Below are 18,122 nucleotides of genomic sequence, written 5' to 3'. Positions count from 1 at the left end.
AACTGTTATATATATATACACACACACACACACACACACACACACACACACACACACACACACACATATATAAATACAGAGACAAATATAAATAAAATATACAAAGGGGATAAATAGAATAAATAGGAATAAAAAATAAAAATACAAGTGAATTGCACATTTCAAGTATTGAGTCTATTGCACTGTTGACTATTTACAAAAAGTATTGCACAAGGTATTGTACAGTGAGGTGCAGAGGCACTACAGCTTAGTTGTTCCCCCCTCCTTTGTCCTCCTGTTTCCCCTCCCTCTCCCCTCCAGGGAGGAGTTAAACAGTCTGATGGCGTGTGGGACAAAGGAGTTTTTAAGTCTGTTAGTTCTTGTCTTGGGGAGAAGCAACCTGTCACTGAACAGACTCTTCTGGTTGTTTATGGCCGTGTGCAGAGGATGCCCAGCATTGTCCATAATGTCCATCAGTTTCTTTAATGTCCTTTTCTCTGCCACTGTCACCAGAGTGTCCAGCTTCATGCCGACCACAGAGCCAGCCCTCCTGATCAGTTTCTCCAGCCTGGATGAGTCCTTCTTTGCTGTGCTGCTCCCCCAGCACACCACAGCATAGAAAAGTACTCCAGCAACCACTGACTGGTAAAACATCCTCAGGAGCTTCCTGCAGATGTTAAAAGACCTCAGCCTCCTGAGGAAGTACAGTCGGCTTTGGGCTTTTTTATACAGGTGCTCTGTGTTGCATGACCAGTCCAGTTGATTGTCCATCCACAGCCCGAGGTACTTGTACTTGTTGACCACCTCCACCTCCTCCCCCTCTATCTGAACTGGCAGTGGACCTTCTCTGGACCTCCCGAAGTCCACAACCAGTTCCTTAGTCTTTGAGGTGTTGAGTTGCAGGTGGTTTGTGTGACTCCATGCGACAAAGTTCCTCACCAGACTTCTGTACTCCTCTTCCTGATCATCCCAGATACACCCCATGATGGCCGTGTCATCTGCAAACTTCTGAATGTGGCATAATTCAGAGTTGTAGCAGAAGTCAGAGGTGTACAGCTTCAGCTGTTTTTTTTTAATGGCAAAAAGAAGCAGTAGGATTCAGAGAAAGTGGAGAGGTATAACGGGAGACGGCGTCTGCAACAGCAACACTGATTAGTACTACACCATATGGCAGTGGAATGAAATGTGAGGCATATTAAAAGTAAGAAATTTCAAGTTTTATTGTTGTTAAAGCCGAAGGATTCAAGGATCCTACTTTTTGTTTATGCTACAGCTGTCAACGCTTTATCTATATTGCATCAATTCTTTTTTTTTTCTTTTACTTCAAGAATACATTTTCAGAATGATGGATGACCGGAGCATCTTGGCCTGTAGACAATATTCGGGTGTTGTCGCTGTCATGTCCAAAGGTGAAATACAATTACTTCCCCCTGTTCCCCCTGGATGAGGAGCAGATGCAGACAGAGCATCATCAACATTCAAACAGTGCTCGCAGACACACTGCACCTCCATGAATACAGATTGCATCTCTCTATTGGTTAATGTAAGGTCTTGTTTTCATTCTGCGTTCCCTCACACTCTAAGTTTATTATGTCCAGAATGAATCGCTTTGGGAAGACATTTACAGGATAAGGTCAATTTTCTGGGATTTCTGAGCTGGAGGCTAAAATGAAGAAAGAGGTTCTGCAATATTCCAGCACAGCAAATTCCCCAAGTTCTCCCAGTCTTTTCTAATGTTGTATGAATTATTGCAAACAAGCAAGCAAAATGCTAAATTTGTGCGGCGCTTTTCACATACAAAGAGTCACAAAGCTAATATACAGTATGCAATAGCAAATTAGGGTTAGGATTAATTAAAAAGTCAGAAGCCAAAAATGAAGAGGAAGACTCAAATTGAAAGATTTAAAACAATTAAATATTAAACATAAGAACAAACTTAGACTTACTGCATGAGTTTCAGCACAAAGTCCAAATTGCTCGAGTAAAATCTGTAAAGAAAAGATCTGAAAATCATAAAAAAATAAAATGTCATTGTGACAAATAAGATGCAACAGAACAAAAAGCTCGTCTGTAATATATACAGTATACCATATATATACCATCAGGATGGTTTATCATATGACAGAAAAGGGTGTAAAAGCGTTGTCTTTTTACATCACCTTTTCACAGGTGTCTTTAAGGCAGCTGAATGAAGAGAAAAAGGTATCCTTTACAGATGCACAGAAAAAGTCATTTACCCTGTGGTGTGGTGGCATGCAGTGTAACTGTTGATTATATGTCTTTCAATCTGAATCTGCTCTCTTCTCACTAGGCATCTGCCTCGTGCTCTGGGTTTCACTTAAGCGGATGTGCATATTTTGCATCTTCTTCTTCCCGCTGTCCCTCCAGGGATGCATAATGCCTCGCGTTGCATAACCTGAGTGTTTCCATTCACAGTACTCCTGCTCCAGGAATAAACATACGCTTATGTTCACAATTTTACTTTTATGCATTTGTTAAAAATTTGTTCCACCCTTGTGTAATTCATCTGAAAGCACAAACAGTGAATAGACTAAGCACATTTTTGCACAGCTCATGCCGTCGCTTCACTCCCTCATGTTTGTTTTGGGTTCTGGCCATCAGAAATCAAATCCCTTCTGTTCATTAGGAGTGTTGGTAAGCATTGTGGTGAAATGTTATATGCTGCGTGTTTGCACCAATGTCTCTAATGGGATCTTGGTTGGCTGTGCAGTACACAGACCAACCCCACAGCAAGGCCACACGCCCACTCCGTGCAGTGAAATGAGATAATAAAGCATGTAATACGCATACATCTGAATGCACACTAAAAACATTACTTAGTATCATATTTCTCCCCGAACAGCTCTCAGTGAACCCAGCAGCAATTTTTGCACAAGGTTGTGCAGACTGGCCCTGTAGCTAAAACCACAACAGTGTTTGTTAGTTGCCCAAGTGTTTCACTCATTTTCAGGGAGAAAGCCCAAGGCTGCTTTTCACCTCATTTTAGGCATGCGACTGTCTGGCACTTGAAATATATTAGAAATGACATATTTTACTCTTCAGGCATTTTCAAACACAGCCAGCCAAGGTCATCAGTTCATCCCGAGAAGTCCGTATGCCTTGATTGATTGATGTTGTAAGTGGAGGTTGTTTGTTTGTGGTTTTCTGAAATGAGGACACACATTGGAATTATTATGGTCAGTCACTTTAGCGGCTGACACCCTTAGAGGTACATTTACAGAAGCTGGTGCCCTGCTCTGTGACACTGAGTCTTGGGATTTGTTTTGATGACCCGCAAGGAGTGAAAAGGAGCCGAGTAATCTGCTGAGGGTGGCAATCTAGCTGCCGTGCGGTGCATTAGGGATTTTCCGTTTCCTCGAGCCCTTTGGTCCTGTGCTGCAGGTGAACAGGTGGACTGTTCGACCTGTCGGATACACAAGGCTCCGGCCACATGCACCTCTGCTGAGCCAGCACACTCATTAAGCCCTCCAAGTAGTGAAACTCAATGGGAGACTGTCCAACCGTTTGCCTGTCTCTTAGGATTTTCGGCATGGCTGCACTGGCAGACCGGAGTGAGATATTTATACGAGCCAAATGTTTGTGTGCCTCTACAGGCGAGGCAGTTTATGTGGAGGAAAACAGCCACTCATAAAAAGGCACTGCTTTCACATAAATAGATATTTATTTTTCTAACGTGTTCCCGTTTTATTGTACGCAAATGCCTCGTAAGATATTTTCAAGCACCTTTGATGTCAACAGAGTGGCAAAATTCACATTTAATTAGCGCCTTGTGTGAGGAACATCTCCCCCTCTTATTAGCTCAGTTTATGTATTTATATCTCATTGTCCTCTTTAGAACATCACTGGGATTTTTTTATGGTCCTTCATCTCTTTAACACACTAAGTACACTGGTTTTCTGTGCATTGATTTAGAGCTGACTTGGATGAGATAGCTGTAAGACAGTGCAGCTGCCATCCCTGCAGCCAGCGCGCATCTGCAGCATGAAGAAGTAAAGGAGCTTTCCTCTCCAGTGGCAGTGTTTGTCTGTCTTTGGCTGTGTGCTTTGTAGTCTGCGCTTGGCTTGCAGGCCCCATTTCCCTGCGCATCTCTCTGAGTCTCCACGTTCTCACTCTCTGACTGGCTGTGGCAATAAGAGCCTCATCACTTTATGGCCCCAATCGCAGGATGACGTTCTTCTTCCTGGTGCTTTCCTACTTGTTCTCAATGCATAATTGAAGTGCCTCTGGGTTCTCAGGCTGATTGAAGAGTCTTGTTGGGATGGTAAAGATCTAACGGCAGAATTAGTCAGGGATGTCTAATAGTTTTTCTCCTGCCATTGTCGTGACTTTCTTTCTTTTGGTGTCTTGTCCTCTAAGGGTAGAGAATGTTGTCAGGTGTAAAAGAGCGTGAATGTGTCAGTGCAGACAGCAGGGATAGCTTTGGACAGGCAGAGAAAGGCTCGTCTGTCTTTAATCCTTCCTGGCACGATTGATTTGGAGTCACTTTGCTGTGAATAGACCTTTCAGCTCTTCTCGAGAGAGATGGGGAGACATGGTGAGCCCTGCATCATTGATAGGTGCATCACTGAGGGCCCCTAAACACCGTAGTCGAGGCCCAGATTGCAGAGTGGAAAGCTGAGGCATCCAACCAGAACCGGCCCAGCACTGCAATATTTTGGATGCTTGACTAAACACGTGATGGACAGTGGAAAGGCTTCCTCTATGGAAACATATCAGCGCAGAATTGAAAAGACAAGTGTTTTGGTCACATTATAAGAGCACACGGGCAAAAGCTGAAAGTCAATTGAGATCCGCAGACACTGTGCACTTGACCCCATAAAAGTTCAGTTACCTTCAAAATTAAGTGTAACTGTTCATAGAGAGCAGCATACCGTCTTATCACTCAGTCAGTCGGGCAGCACGAGTTCTCTCACACTGCGTGATTTTGCCAGGATCCCCTCGCTGAATGAAACTTTAACTTAGGCAGACGTAGCTTTTTTAATCTTACATTCCACATCTGTCATCCCTCCTCAGAATTCATGCAGTGTTTATTCTGAGCCTGAAAGCACCTCCACCATTGCAGTTTCTGTGAATAATTTACTTGTTATACAGCTCACATTGGCCATACAGCGTTTGCGGGGGAATGGCTAGGATGCCCCCAGAAAGCCTGGGGAGACAGAGGGTGGCGAGTTTTGCTGAAAAGCTGTATATGGCCTACAGCTTACCTCGTCTAGCACCATAGGGCAAAGAAATATAGTGAAACATGTGGGTCACATAATGTTTTTATTCATAAATGTATCTTTTGAAGCAGATTTGCTCGTGTCTTCTTCAATATTTACGCATCTAACAAATTCCAGACACTGTCAATAGGACTCTGCTGAATGTATTTGTATTGTGTTCCGAAGTGTCTGAAATGTCCTTCTTTAGAAATAATCTGTTTATTTGTGCTTTCGAGATGAACATTTACAATATACCTGGCCTGCAGCTGTTACATGGCTTTATACTTGCATTCAGCAAAAAGCGGTCAATAGGCATTGTGAGAAGTCACAGTATGATCCCTGCTATTGACAGTTTTTGTTCTCATTCAAGTCTTCAGCAGCTTCAAAGAATAAACCAGGAGTGAAGATGTGAAAAATATCTACCACCCTTCATTTTCTTTTGTTTGGCCAAGTCTGGCCACCATGGAGGATGGATAGAATAGAGAATTTATTTATCAGGAAGGAGTCTTAAAAAATAACCTTGTCTGACAGGCGCGCCGCAAACACTCTCTGTGGAGGGTCTATCCTTAAAACGATTCCTTTTCCTTCACAGCATGCTTCAAATGGGACCTTTTCCACTCACTGGGTAGAAAATACAGATCTTTACTGTCTTTACTTTAAGGCTTTGTCACTTTTATTTGATGTTTACAGTTGATTTATTATGTTTGTTGTTCTGTGATTCTCTCTCGCAGCTGGCAGGGTGTTGTTCTTATGTGATAAAATGAATCAGTGGCTTGCAAGAGCATCTGGTGAAAATTGAAAAATCTTCTTTTAGCCGCGATGAATATCCTCTGTCTTCATTTCAGTGCAAAATCAATGCCGGCTGGAGCAGAAGACTTTGTGTGCCGGGGTGGGGGAGGTTTTTTTGTTTTTAATTTTCTGGTGAAAAGAAAGATGGAGCTGCAGTAAAAGGCGAGGGGGTGGGGTGGTGTTAAGTGATAAAGTGGCTCCATCTTTAGCAGGGCATTCGGGCTGGCATTTTCACCAACTTTATGGTTTATTGTGCTCTAACGGTACAATTGCTTCCTAATTCCAGGTGTAAGTATAGCTAAGCAAATATCTGTAACATGTTTTTTTCAGTTTATCACTTGTTTAGTCTCAGCTGCAGTGAATTTGGTAGCCTTGACAATCTTTCTCTCTCCAATTCGCATAACACACTCTGAACTTCAGAAACTCATTCAACTGGTATCAAGCTCTTGCGACGAGGGCAGTCAGAAAAGAAAGTAGTACTTTGACAAAAGCTGTCATTCTTTATGACAGGACGCGACCTCTCACAGGGATCATTGTGTGAAAAGGTCCTCCGGTGTCCCTCGCACACACTTACACCCCATTCCCTCTTAGTGGGGTCCTGTGTCGGGTGGCTCCGTGTCACTGAGCCAGTAACTGCAGCAGCTGATAATTCTCCAAGCCAGTCGCTCAGATGAAGGGTCAGCCTTATTTTCTTCTTCTCCTCTCCCTCCCTCGAGGCTTGGTCTCTTTTTAACTTATACACAGCTCGCAATCTCTCTGGATTTAATACTCTATCCGTCTTCTGCAGACCTCCTGGTTGACCGCTGTCACATCAACTTCCTGTTTGGAAAGTTGCTTCTCACAGTTGCTTCTCACAGTATTGTTGCAATTATTTTCACCCTGAACTTGTTATAAGGCCCCCAGCAGTAGGGTCCCATTCATCTAGCTAGGCAGTCGCATCACACGTGTGCCTGTATCCTCCAGCAGAAAGTTAATGACGCGCTGTGCTCTGTGCACCTCTCTACTGTTTTTTTGTCACTTCTTCCACAAATGACATTTAGACGCTGAACTCCAGACGTCTTTCCAACAAGGTGCTCTCACAATATTGTCCAACGCGTAGGAAAAGGTCAAACGCCATATTCTCTCAGCTCACTCTTACACTACCATTGATTTTTAAAGAATGGCTCCACACCAAGCACAATTACATGCGCTCCTCCCTCCTGGTTTAAGTGCTGTTCGCTTTCTGAAGTCAATCCACTGTTTAGAGCAGCTGGCTTTACATTCCAGACTGCAACTATGTTTTTTTCATTATCACAGCTGGAAGATATCTTCCCCTCAGCCTCAAATATGAAAGCAACCTTAAGGTTGATAAAAAGAGGGGAGCGTCTCTTGTGCAGCGCTTACACAATGGGAGCAACACAAAGCAGAACATCATCCAGGCAAAACAGCCGATTTGTTTTGACGGTGTTTTCTATTATCTAAACAAGAAAGACTTCGAAAAATTGTAGCAATAAAAAAGTCGGCCCCTCGCCGAAGATTGTTAAAAGTTACGTAGTGGACGTGGAAGGCTGTTGTGTGTCACCCTCAGCTGCTTAATGATGGGCTGCATGGGTTCAGGAGATATTGAAACTGTTGTTTATATCTGCAGGTATACGTCAGGTTCATATCTCAGACCTCACAAACAATATTGCTGGTTATTTATGTTCAAGGACATTATAGGAGACTGTCAGAAAGTATCCACAGTGTGAGCGCAACAATTTTGCCACATCACAGGCAAATTCAGATTATTGGATTTTTTTTCACAGATAGGGGAATTAACTCCTCATTGATATAATACCAATGACTGCCTTTATTTTAAGGCCTCTCTATGAATATTTAAAAGCTTCTCTAGTATTTTGGGATTCGTTGATCCTTCCCTGCAGATGGCATATCAAAACACGCCTGCCCCACAATTAAAAGAAGATAAGGAGCTCAGCAGAGGCACTCAATGTCAAGCTCAGAAGTACAGTGCTTGAGGTCAGATAACACAGATCAGAGCTTTTACTAGAGGCACCTACACAAAGGTCTGATGACAGCATGTTGTAGTCGTAGTAGAAACAGGACAGAGATTACACCGTGCTCTCGGTAGGCTCAGATCAGACAGATTGAGCGGGGGTTGGACGGTTCCACAGTCACTTAAGAGAGCGACACACTTGGACGAGCTCCCTTCACTGGGCATTAAACACAATTAAGAGAAGGCATTGTAACGCTCCCCACCTGGGCTCTTAAACCTCCTGGTGCTCCCCCTCACTAGCTGTAAATCCGCTCTATGTTTCTGCCCTCTTAAACTCACTATTCGTCCTCTGCTTCCTTGAATGCCTCCTCACTCTCTGTAATCTGGCCTTCTGAATGGTACGCGTGCGATCCTGTATATTAGCCGCTCTGCATAAGGACACGACCTTTTCCAACATTTTCAATTGACATTTTTATTCTCCCGTTTTTAATCAGGGAAGAATAAAGGGCCAGTTGCCTCTGAATTATTTAGATTATGAATGACCGAAAGTCTTTTGAGCACTGATGTACCTTTCCTTCACTCTATCAGAAGTGATCATGCTGATGCTTGTTGGTCTGTTCGCAGCAACCTTGTCAACCTTGACAGCAGAAAGACTTTGTTTATGCGTTGTGGAATTCGGCTTTCAAGTATCTTTGAGGAATTTATGCACAATCATTCTTTCGCTTTGTCCTCACTTCTAATTGCTCGTAGTCATTTCCCAGGCTTTGTGAGACCAGGTGTATCATTCATTCAGCAGAATATGCTGATGTCTGTATATGTTCTGAGGAGTTTCTGTGGAGGTCACAGCTTGTACATATCACAGGTCAGTGAGAGTAGGACGTGGCTCATTTGGTATCTGAGAACAGAATTCTTAGGCTCAGTTTACGTATTTACAGATCCTATAGGACTCATTAGACCTGAGGTATCTGTCCTCACTTCACGAGGTCTGCAGCTGCGATCCCAAAGTTGCACATCAGTTATACGTCATCACCTAACATCGCCGAGAGCGACTTTGAGTACACTGCACCGACTAATTTGTTTCCAGTCACTTTGTTGATCAACACTTGTGTGCATTTGTCTAACTGGAGCTACACTTGTTTGCTAGGGAAGTGCTGATAGTGCAGCAAATTTTCAGGTTTGTTATTAGCTGACAGTTAAACTTTGTCAGCTGCTGCAGATTATCTCTCCATGTGGCTGATTAATTATTTAATAGTAAAATAAGAGGAAGCAGTTTGCAGCAGACACATATCTTAATTTCTTCTTGATCACGACTGCTTCTGTATACTGTGAAATACTTTTGTGGGGCAAAAAAGTATTTAGTCAGCCACCGATTGTGCAAGTTCCCCCACCTAAAATGATGACAGAGGTCAGTAATTTGCACCAGAGGTACACTTCAACTGTGAGAGACAGAATGTGAAAAAAAAATCCATGAATCCACATGGTAGGATTTGTAAAGAATTTATTCGTAAATTAGGGTGGACAATAAGTATTTGGTCAATAACAAAAATACAACTCAATACTTTGTAACATAACCTTTGTTGGCAATAACAGAGGTCAAACGTTTACTATAGGTCTTTACCAGGTTTGCACACACAGTAGCTGGTATTTTGGCCCATTCCTCCATGCAGATCTTCTCGAGAGCAGTGATGTTTTGGGGCTGTCGCCGAGCAACACGGACTTTCAACTCCCGCCACAGATTTTCTATGGGGTTGAGGTCTGGAGACTGGCTAGGCCACTCCAGGACTTTCAAATGCTTCTTACGGAGCCACTCCTTTGTTGCCCGGGCGGTGTGTTTTGGATCATTGTCATGTTGGAAGACCCAGCCTCGTTTCATCTTCAAAGTTCTCACTGATGGAAGGAGGTTTTGGCTCAAAATCTCACGATACATGGCCCCATTCATTCTGTCCTTAACACGGATCAGTCGTCCTGTCCCCTTGGCAGAAAAACAGCCCCATAGCATGATGTTTCCACCTTCACAGTAGGTATGGTGTTCTTGGGATGCAACTCAGTATTCTTCTTCCTCCAAACACGACAAGTTGAGTTTATACCAAAAAGTTCTACTTTGGTTTCATCTGACCACATGACATTCTCCCAATCCTCTGCTGTATCATCCATGTGCTCTCTGGCAAACTTCAGACGGGCCTGGACATGCACTGGCTTCAGCAGCGGAACACGTCTGGCACTGCGGGATTTGATTCCCTGCCGTTGTAGTGTGTTACTGATGGTGACCTTTGTTACTTTGGTCCCAGCTCTCTGCAGGTCATTCACCAGGTCCCCCCGTGTGGTTCTGGGATCTTTGCTCACCGTTCTCATGATCATTTTGACCCCACGGGATGAGATCTTGCGTGGAGCCCCAGATCGAGGGAGATTATCAGTGGTCTTGTATGTCTTCCATTTTCTGATGATTGCTCCCACAGTTGATTTTTTCACACCAAGCTGCTTGCCTATTGTAGATTCACTCTTCCCAGTCTGGTGCAGGTCTACAATACTTTTCCTGGTGTCCTTCGAAAGCTCTTTGGTCTTGGCCATGGCGGAGTTTGGAGTCTGACTGTTTGAGGCTGTGGACAGGTGTCTTTTATACAGATGATGAGTTCAAACAGGTGCCATTCATACAGGTAACGAGTGGGGGACAGAAAAGCTTCTTACAGAAGACGTTACAGGTCTGTGAGAGCCAGAGATTTTCCTTGTTTGAGGCAAGGCAAGTTTATTTGTATAGCACAATTCAACAACAAGGCGATTCAAAGTGCTTTACAGAGACATTAGAAACAAGAACAAATAAAAAGCATGATTTAAAATTGAGGTGACCAAATACTTATTTTCCACCCTGATTTACCAATAAATTCTTTACAAATCCTACCATGTGGATTCATGGATGTTTTTTCCACATTCTGTCTCTCACAGTTGAAGTGTACCTCTGGTGCAAATTACTGACCTCTGTCATCATTTTAAGTGGGGGAACTTGCACAATCGGTGGCTGACTAAATACTTTTTTGCCCCACTGTAAATGTGCTCCTCCATGTCTGTTTGTTTGCATGCACTGCAGGTTTGTTGTACATATTGCTGACAGGCATTAAAGCTTTCTGGTGCAGTGGTGCAAAGATGAGAAGAGAAGAGGGCAGCGGTGTTAATAGAAAGGAGGAAAGAGTAACGGTGCAATCATTTACCCTGGTTTGTTTGCATATTTTAGCTCTCTTTGCTTTTCATATATATTGCCATATATATGTTCTATTGATTTTTATGCTCTTAGGTCTCCATAAAAATGTGACTCTCTAAGCGGTGACCATGTACTGCTCTGATCTTTGATAGGGGGACTCGCACATCAGCAGGCGTGACAGTCTAAGCTTTCCATTAACACTTTATTGCATTAATGGATTCTGCAGGTCACACACACACATAGCAGGAGCCTGGCGGGGTGACAGGGTGAGATTAGGGAATTGCTCCCTCTAGGTGAAACTCAACTCTACTGCAAGCAGATTTCATAAAGTTGGGAAGTTTTCATTACAGCGATTGGCAGTAATTACATGTCTGTTTGTTCTGGATTTAATGAAATCAGCTCGAACGTGCAAAACCAGCATGGCCCGACCCCAGTTTTTGCTCTAATCACTGGCAGAGCGTTATTGGCTTATTGTAGTTGTAATTGGTGTAAAGTCTCTCGTTTTTTGACCAGTGTTTGGAGATGTATGATTGTGTGGGCAGTTCCTCAGGCTGCTGGAGGGGAAATTGAGACTGTCGCACTGGGACTTTTGAGGTGGGGATGGCTTTTAATTTAAAGCTAACCTTACTCTTTGAATTACTGTTATTGTTCGGCAGGTCTCGCATTAAACCAACGCAGCCAGTGGAGAGCTAAAGATGAATTTGAATGCTAATCATTTCTGCAGCTTACCCTGAAAAGGTTGTGCCTGTCTGTTTGTTTTCTCACCTTGTCGTCTGTCTTATCTTTTGCCTTGCAGTTATGTGGCTGCGGGCTGCTCGGTGTGGGCATCTGGCTCTCGGTGTCTCAGGGAAGCTTCGCCACCTTCTCACCCTCATTCCCTTCACTGTCAGCTGCCAATATGGTCATTGCCATCGGCGCCATCGTCATGGTAACAGGCTTTCTCGGTTGCCTGGGTGCCATCAAGGAGAACAAGTGCCTGCTTCTGAGCGTGAGTTAAATCCGGATACCTACAAAAATATTTTTTAAAAGTCACACATCTGTCAACAGCACAAATGTGCACATTGTAGTTCTTAATTTCTCTCACTCGAGCATTTTATGACTGAAATTCATTTGTAGAGTTGACCGCTTGCAATCAGTTGTATTCAAAAGTTTTGGCACCCCTGGGGAAGCTGCATATTTTATCGGTAAATACAACCCTTGCAGCAATGAAATATTAAGATGAGCTTTTCATGAATGTATAAAATTGATAGAAATCGTGGCAGCGGGCCAAAGTTTGTGCAAACTTATAGTAGCAGCCCTAATTTCATAGCTTGGAAATGTTTTTAATGGACCACTAAGAGTCATAGTTATTTGTCAGAGATGAGAAACGGAAAAAAGCAATGCCATAACATTTTGAGAACTGCTCGTATTTTGTGTCTTTTTGCTGCAAGGCTTGTCTGCACTGTCACACGCAAACTGCAAGCAAGTGTCTATACTCAAAGGCACACTGGTCACAGGCCACCAGGAGCTTTTTTTTGTATTTGTCCTATTACCAGACCCTCGGGAGAGCTAGGTGACTGGGGCTACTTCAGTAATTCAGTCTGCCCTCTATCGAACCTCAAGAGTGCACAAAGGAAAATTAGAGCTGAGCAATAGGATTCCCCCTTTCTGCAAATTAATACCAACTAATGCATGTCATTGCCATGGCTCTGGTCAAAGCCCAGTGAAAGGAATTTCAGGCGGGGGAATTAGTATTTGCATAGAGCACACCAAAAGCCACTTGATGTTTTTGAAGCTCAAGATTTGAGAATGTTCTATTATTCATTACAAAGACTGTTCTGTCTTGACGTTGCACTGTTTGCCCAAAGTTGTACAAGTGTGTTATCTTAAGCACAAGTTAATTATGAGAGTTCACCCAACAGAATGAGGTTTGCAGGGATCTGCTGCAGAAAGGCAAAGAAAAAAAAACTTTCATGTATAGAAACTTTAAATGAGAAGTGGAGTTGGGGCTCTGAGTACTTAACATCACAAACAGCTCAATCCCTTGAAGCTCTTGCATCAGTCAAAAGCCCCACCAAATCCTCAGCGTTAGACATGGCTTCCTTCACCTGCCAATTTGCTTTGCAGAAACAGTTAATTTGATTGCAAATGCCAGGAAAAGTATGACAAGTTAACTGTGGGTGAACAACAATCATTCTGTGGGCTGCAAAGCCATATGCAGCAGCAAACCGTTGTAACTATGTCGTGTGAGCCGTGACATAAATAATAGCTCGCACCCTCCCTCCCAGATGAGTTTGGAATTAATGGGTTTTTCAAAAATCTAGGTTTGCATGCCTCCTCCCGTGCTGTGCAGAAGAGCTTGGTAAATACCGTGCTGTAATGGAGTCAAGTAGAGAGAGTAGTAGATGAGATGCAAGGCTGTGCTAGAAATTAATCTTAGGAAGTATTAAATCTTTTATACTCCCCTCAAACATTCACAAGCCCTCCAGCACCGAGATTCTCCTTTTTTCCTCCCACCATCACTCCCACCTCTTCCTTCATGTCTCTTTTTCTAATTTCCTTCTCCCTTTTTAAATTTGCTTTGTTTATGTTTATGGATTTCTTTTTTTTTTTTTTGTCTTGAGAAATGTTGGTTTCTGTGTATGCTGCTTCCAAATGAAACCATTAACTGAAACCTGGAACGTTTTTGGGGGAAATTTACTCATTTGTTTTATTGTCAAGAGCAAAAATGAGAAGATTAATCTAGCTGGTAAATATAAAGCTGCTGCCAGAAACTGTCCAGCCAAGCTGAACAGTATAAATGGAGGGGTCAGTAGGTAACGCCAGCTAGCTTTATTTAGGGCTGGTTTTACAGTCATGTGAAGTGATTCGCTGGGTCATAGCTGGGCAATTAACCTTAAAATACTACAGCTTTATTTTTTATTTGGTTTTTCCTTGATGATGATTCATGTGTTAATTATTGGGTTTTAAGAGATGCCAGCTGGCAGATAAAGCCAGGCTCTAGTTTTTTGTGTCTTTTTGTTTCAGTCTGAGCTAAACTAATTGACTGCTAGCTCATCTCATTTAACCCTTGCCTTATGTTTCACAAGATGTCAAACAATTGCTTTAACCCAAATTAAAAGATCATTAGATGATCCGTGTATCTCCGTGAGTCACACAATACATTTGAGTTTGGAGTATAAATAAATGCGCTTTAAATCACAGATGCAAGTCTTACTGTGAAGTTTGTGAAATACTCAGATAAAACAGCACTTAACTGCAAAAGAAGCTTAGCTGTTCAGAGTTTTGTTCACAAATTCAATTTACAATATTGCCTGTGCTGCTGTTGTAACAGTGCTCTTCCTCTTTCTGGCAGTTCTTCATTGTCCTGCTGATAATTCTTCTGGCGGAGGTGATTTTGCTCATCCTGTTCTTTGTGTACACAGATAAGGTAAGTTGTTATGTGTTGTGTCCGAATTTTGTTTTTTATCATTCCAGCTAAAGACATTAAAAGAAAGCTCTCTCACACACAGATGATCACAGACAAATGCAGAAAGCAATAAACGGTGTTAGTGTGATAAGCATACCTAGATTCCAGTTGCTTCCGGGTATCAGAGTTTTCTGTTTTTATATTTGGTTGTTTCTCTGTCAGAAGCTTGAGTGTCTTCACCCCACCATTAACACAGCAGTCAAAGGTTAGGCCACAAAATTCAACTCAATCCCCAACAGTTGGCTCCCCCTAATTAGTTCCAGGAATATTTCCCATGACCCCTTGAATGAGGTTAAATCAGGTGAATGTGTGGGGTAACAGCAGATGCCTACATGCAAAGCTCTGGATATTACCGATGCTGAATTCGTCTTCGTCTTTAATCTGATCCAACCACAAATGTTTCATCCCGAAGAAGACAAGTGTCTTGTGCAGGACGAGCGATGAAGACTTCTCTGTTTTCAAGGACATGTCGTTGATAGATCCGTCTATTTATATATTTGCTCTCTTATGTCACACGGCCCTCGGGACATCAGCTAATTCTGCCTCTTTGTTCTGAGGTTATTGCTCAAACCTAGTCTCTCAGGCAGATAAAGGAATTCATTTAGCAGCCAATCCATTCTCAGATTCAGATCGGGTCTCGCAGGCACACCCTGTCAGGAGTAAATATGTCTGTTGCCTTATCATCAAAATATTACCGGCTTAACCGTGATCCCTCCGGCGGAATTTAAATAGAAAGCCTCTTGACTTCACAGCAGTGCCTTTCCCATCACCTGTGAAGTCAGTAAAAGATAGCCCAGTAGTGCTGAGGATTTCCTAAATGAGAAATCAGTTGAGTCTGCATTAGCAAAGCATGGGGCATTACCCGGGGAAAACTCATTCGCACAAGTTCCAGTGAATACCCACCATATTTTATGTTTGTCCCGTTCTTGCCAAATTACTGTGTTTATCCTGGCTTAAACCTAATGGAACGTGAAACCATGATAATGAGGATCACAACCAAATATATTTCCCTTTATTGGTCTTCAAATGTCATTGGAAGGCAAAGCGTTTAAAGTAAATTGCACGTTATTGGAGATGACACTTTCAGACTGCTCTAATCAGGATGTCCTGCAAATTTAGGAAACTGCATTAGATTTTAAAGCTTGTCTGTTTGGCTAAAAGGACAATCACAGACGACCTTCACATATTGCTTTTTGTTTTGTGGTTGGGTTTTTTCTCCGTCTCCAGTGAGATCTTGTATGCCGTGTGAGGCTCCCCTCGTCTTCTGCTACAGGCTGTGATCAGAGGAATCACTAATTCACTTTTCTTATTTGATCCCCTAATCACACGGTATTTATTAACAAGACTGGAAGACATACGGTACAGTAGTTGGCAGCTTTTAAACGTGTATCGACGGAGGCAAAACAGATATCGTTAGCTTCATAGCATAAGTGCCTAAGTCATTGACTTAGTCAAATGACTTAGGCAATTATGCTATGAAGCTAACGATATTTTAGTCTCTCAAATAGGTCATATTTAAGTCATGACTGACTCTTTGTGCATACTGTGATCCTTCTGGGCGACAGTCTGTTGACAGGTGGGAGGGAAAGACAAACATATAGTATCTTGTGTTTGTTGCAACATGTTTTTTTCGTTTAGCGTCCGTTTCCACCAGTTTAATCCTACTTTGGAGGTACCGCTCAGTCCTGTTAATAGATAATTTCTCTCACGTCTTCTTCACCCCAGCAGTCTTGCCTCCAGGTATGGCTTATGCGTGGGCACTCCCTCATTCCTTCCACAGCCCAGTGGTGTTAAGCTTTCTGATTAAATGCCATGTAGAGGGCGTAGTATAATAAAGGCTGGCCCTGCAGTTAGCAACCAGCTGACTGCAGCAGATGGCTGGGCGGCAAACCAGATTACAGCCATCCGTCTTTAACGCTCTGACCTCATTGTGCCGCCGTCGACCCAACACGCTGAGCTGAACACCGGTGAAGGTTTATTAGCTCAGAATGAGGAAGCAGAACTTTGCAAGAGAGACAGGAAGCACCGGAGCATGTACGTAGGGATGTCGGGAGGGCGAGGAAGAAATGAAGGAAGGGTGGAAGGTGTGGAGAGAGGTGGAAGAAAAAAAAGAGATATCAAAGGATGCTGGGAAGAATGAATGTGTTATGTGTTAGGGTGCTGAAGTACACAAAAAAAGGGGTAGAAAGAGGTCAGCCATGTCAGAAATGAAATTAGATGTCACTGTAAAACTTTAGGAAAAGAATCAGGAAAAAGGAAAACACGGAGTCATGGAAGAGGAAGGAAGCCAAGTTTGGCTGTGGCACATCCTTGATGTCTTACTCAACGACAGCAGCAGTCACATCTAGCTGCGTGTGTCGTTTGTGCAAAGACAGAATTATGTTCAATTCCTGGCTGTGCGTTATTTCCCAACCAATTAAAGCTGGAGTGGGGCTCTTCCCCTGACTCTGTCAAGTGCCCTGGCCTCCGTCTACAAAACACAGGGTTGCAGAGCAACTGAGGGAATTAAGTAACGTGTTTAATAATGTGCTGTTTGGATTCACATCATTTATTACAATTTCAGGGCAGTAAATGTATTTGTCCTGAGCTTTGCAATTAGAGCAACAGTGAAACGTTGTTAGCTTCTTAGTTTCCCAGTAGTCCTGAAACTAAAACCAGTGTTTCCAGACAGTATGTGACCCAACAGTGACTGCGTATGAGAGGAAAAAAAGCACTGAACATGTTTGAAAGAGGTTCGGTCTATCCTTAAAGAGCATGCAGCAAAAGACTGAAGATGTGACAAGAGACAGTTTTATTTGCTTCACGAAACAGTAAAATAAGTGGCAATTTGATCTGGGTTGTTTAGCTTTGAATATGTTTTATTTAAATAGTATTTAATGGTAATTTCATGCTTGAAACTCTGCATTTAGGAACATTTGAGCCTGAAGTCTGGTATTTGTGATAATGTGAGCTTTGTGTACCATACCCTGACAGCAAGCTACAATCAGAAGTTAAGTTTGGTAGAGGTTGACTTGGGTTCAGATGCTATGTACTTCGGTGCATTTTACATCAAATATGAAATCTACTGTGATAGAATATCAGCTCAACTGTCTGTCACTTTTTTAAACATTAAAAAACAGCGTTATCTGCACCGCCTGTCTCGTCAGAAACCTGCGTATGCAGGCAGATCTCTGGTTCTTTGCATTATAGATGAGATTTGAAGACAGGTGAGTATGTGTGGAGTCGCTTCATCATTTCTGCATCCAAAAGAAAAATGCAATAATGCCAGGGAGTATTTCACCGTAAAGTATATTTTTAATTATTATGCAGCTGTCGGGTAAACGATGACGTGAGCTACTCTGGTACTGAACGTTAATGTGACGTGAACATTTGCCAGTGTGGGAACTTGGGAGTTTGGGGCAGTTTGATTAGAAATTTCACAAGAAAAGCTATTCAACACCCGGAACACAACAACAGTTAGTAAAGAACCAGAGTTACTAGCTGGTAAACACAGGGGAGCAGCTACAACTTAACAATAATGTA

At 42.7% G+C, this 18,122-nt stretch overlaps 1 protein-coding gene across 2 annotated transcripts in view; it reads left to right on the top strand.

Moving 5' to 3' along the window:
* The window catches only part of tspan9a (tetraspanin 9a), a 190,043-nt gene that overhangs the window by 153,265 nt on the left and 18,656 nt on the right, over window positions 1–18,122 (top strand). For both annotated transcript variants that reach the window (XM_082541430.1, XM_082541429.1), the window contains 2 exons: window positions 11,949–12,140; window positions 14,487–14,561. In XM_082541430.1, the coding sequence (XP_082397556.1) occupies window positions 11,949–12,140; window positions 14,487–14,561 (267 nt within the window). The remainder of the gene's footprint in view (window positions 1–11,948; window positions 12,141–14,486; window positions 14,562–18,122) is intronic.

This window comes from Aulonocara stuartgranti, assembly GCF_965226115.1.
Source record: "Aulonocara stuartgranti genome assembly, chromosome: 7".
Taxonomy (NCBI): domain Eukaryota; kingdom Metazoa; phylum Chordata; class Actinopteri; order Cichliformes; family Cichlidae; genus Aulonocara; species Aulonocara stuartgranti.
Note: the sequence above shows the minus strand (reverse complement) of the source record. Positions and strands in the feature narration are given on the sequence as shown.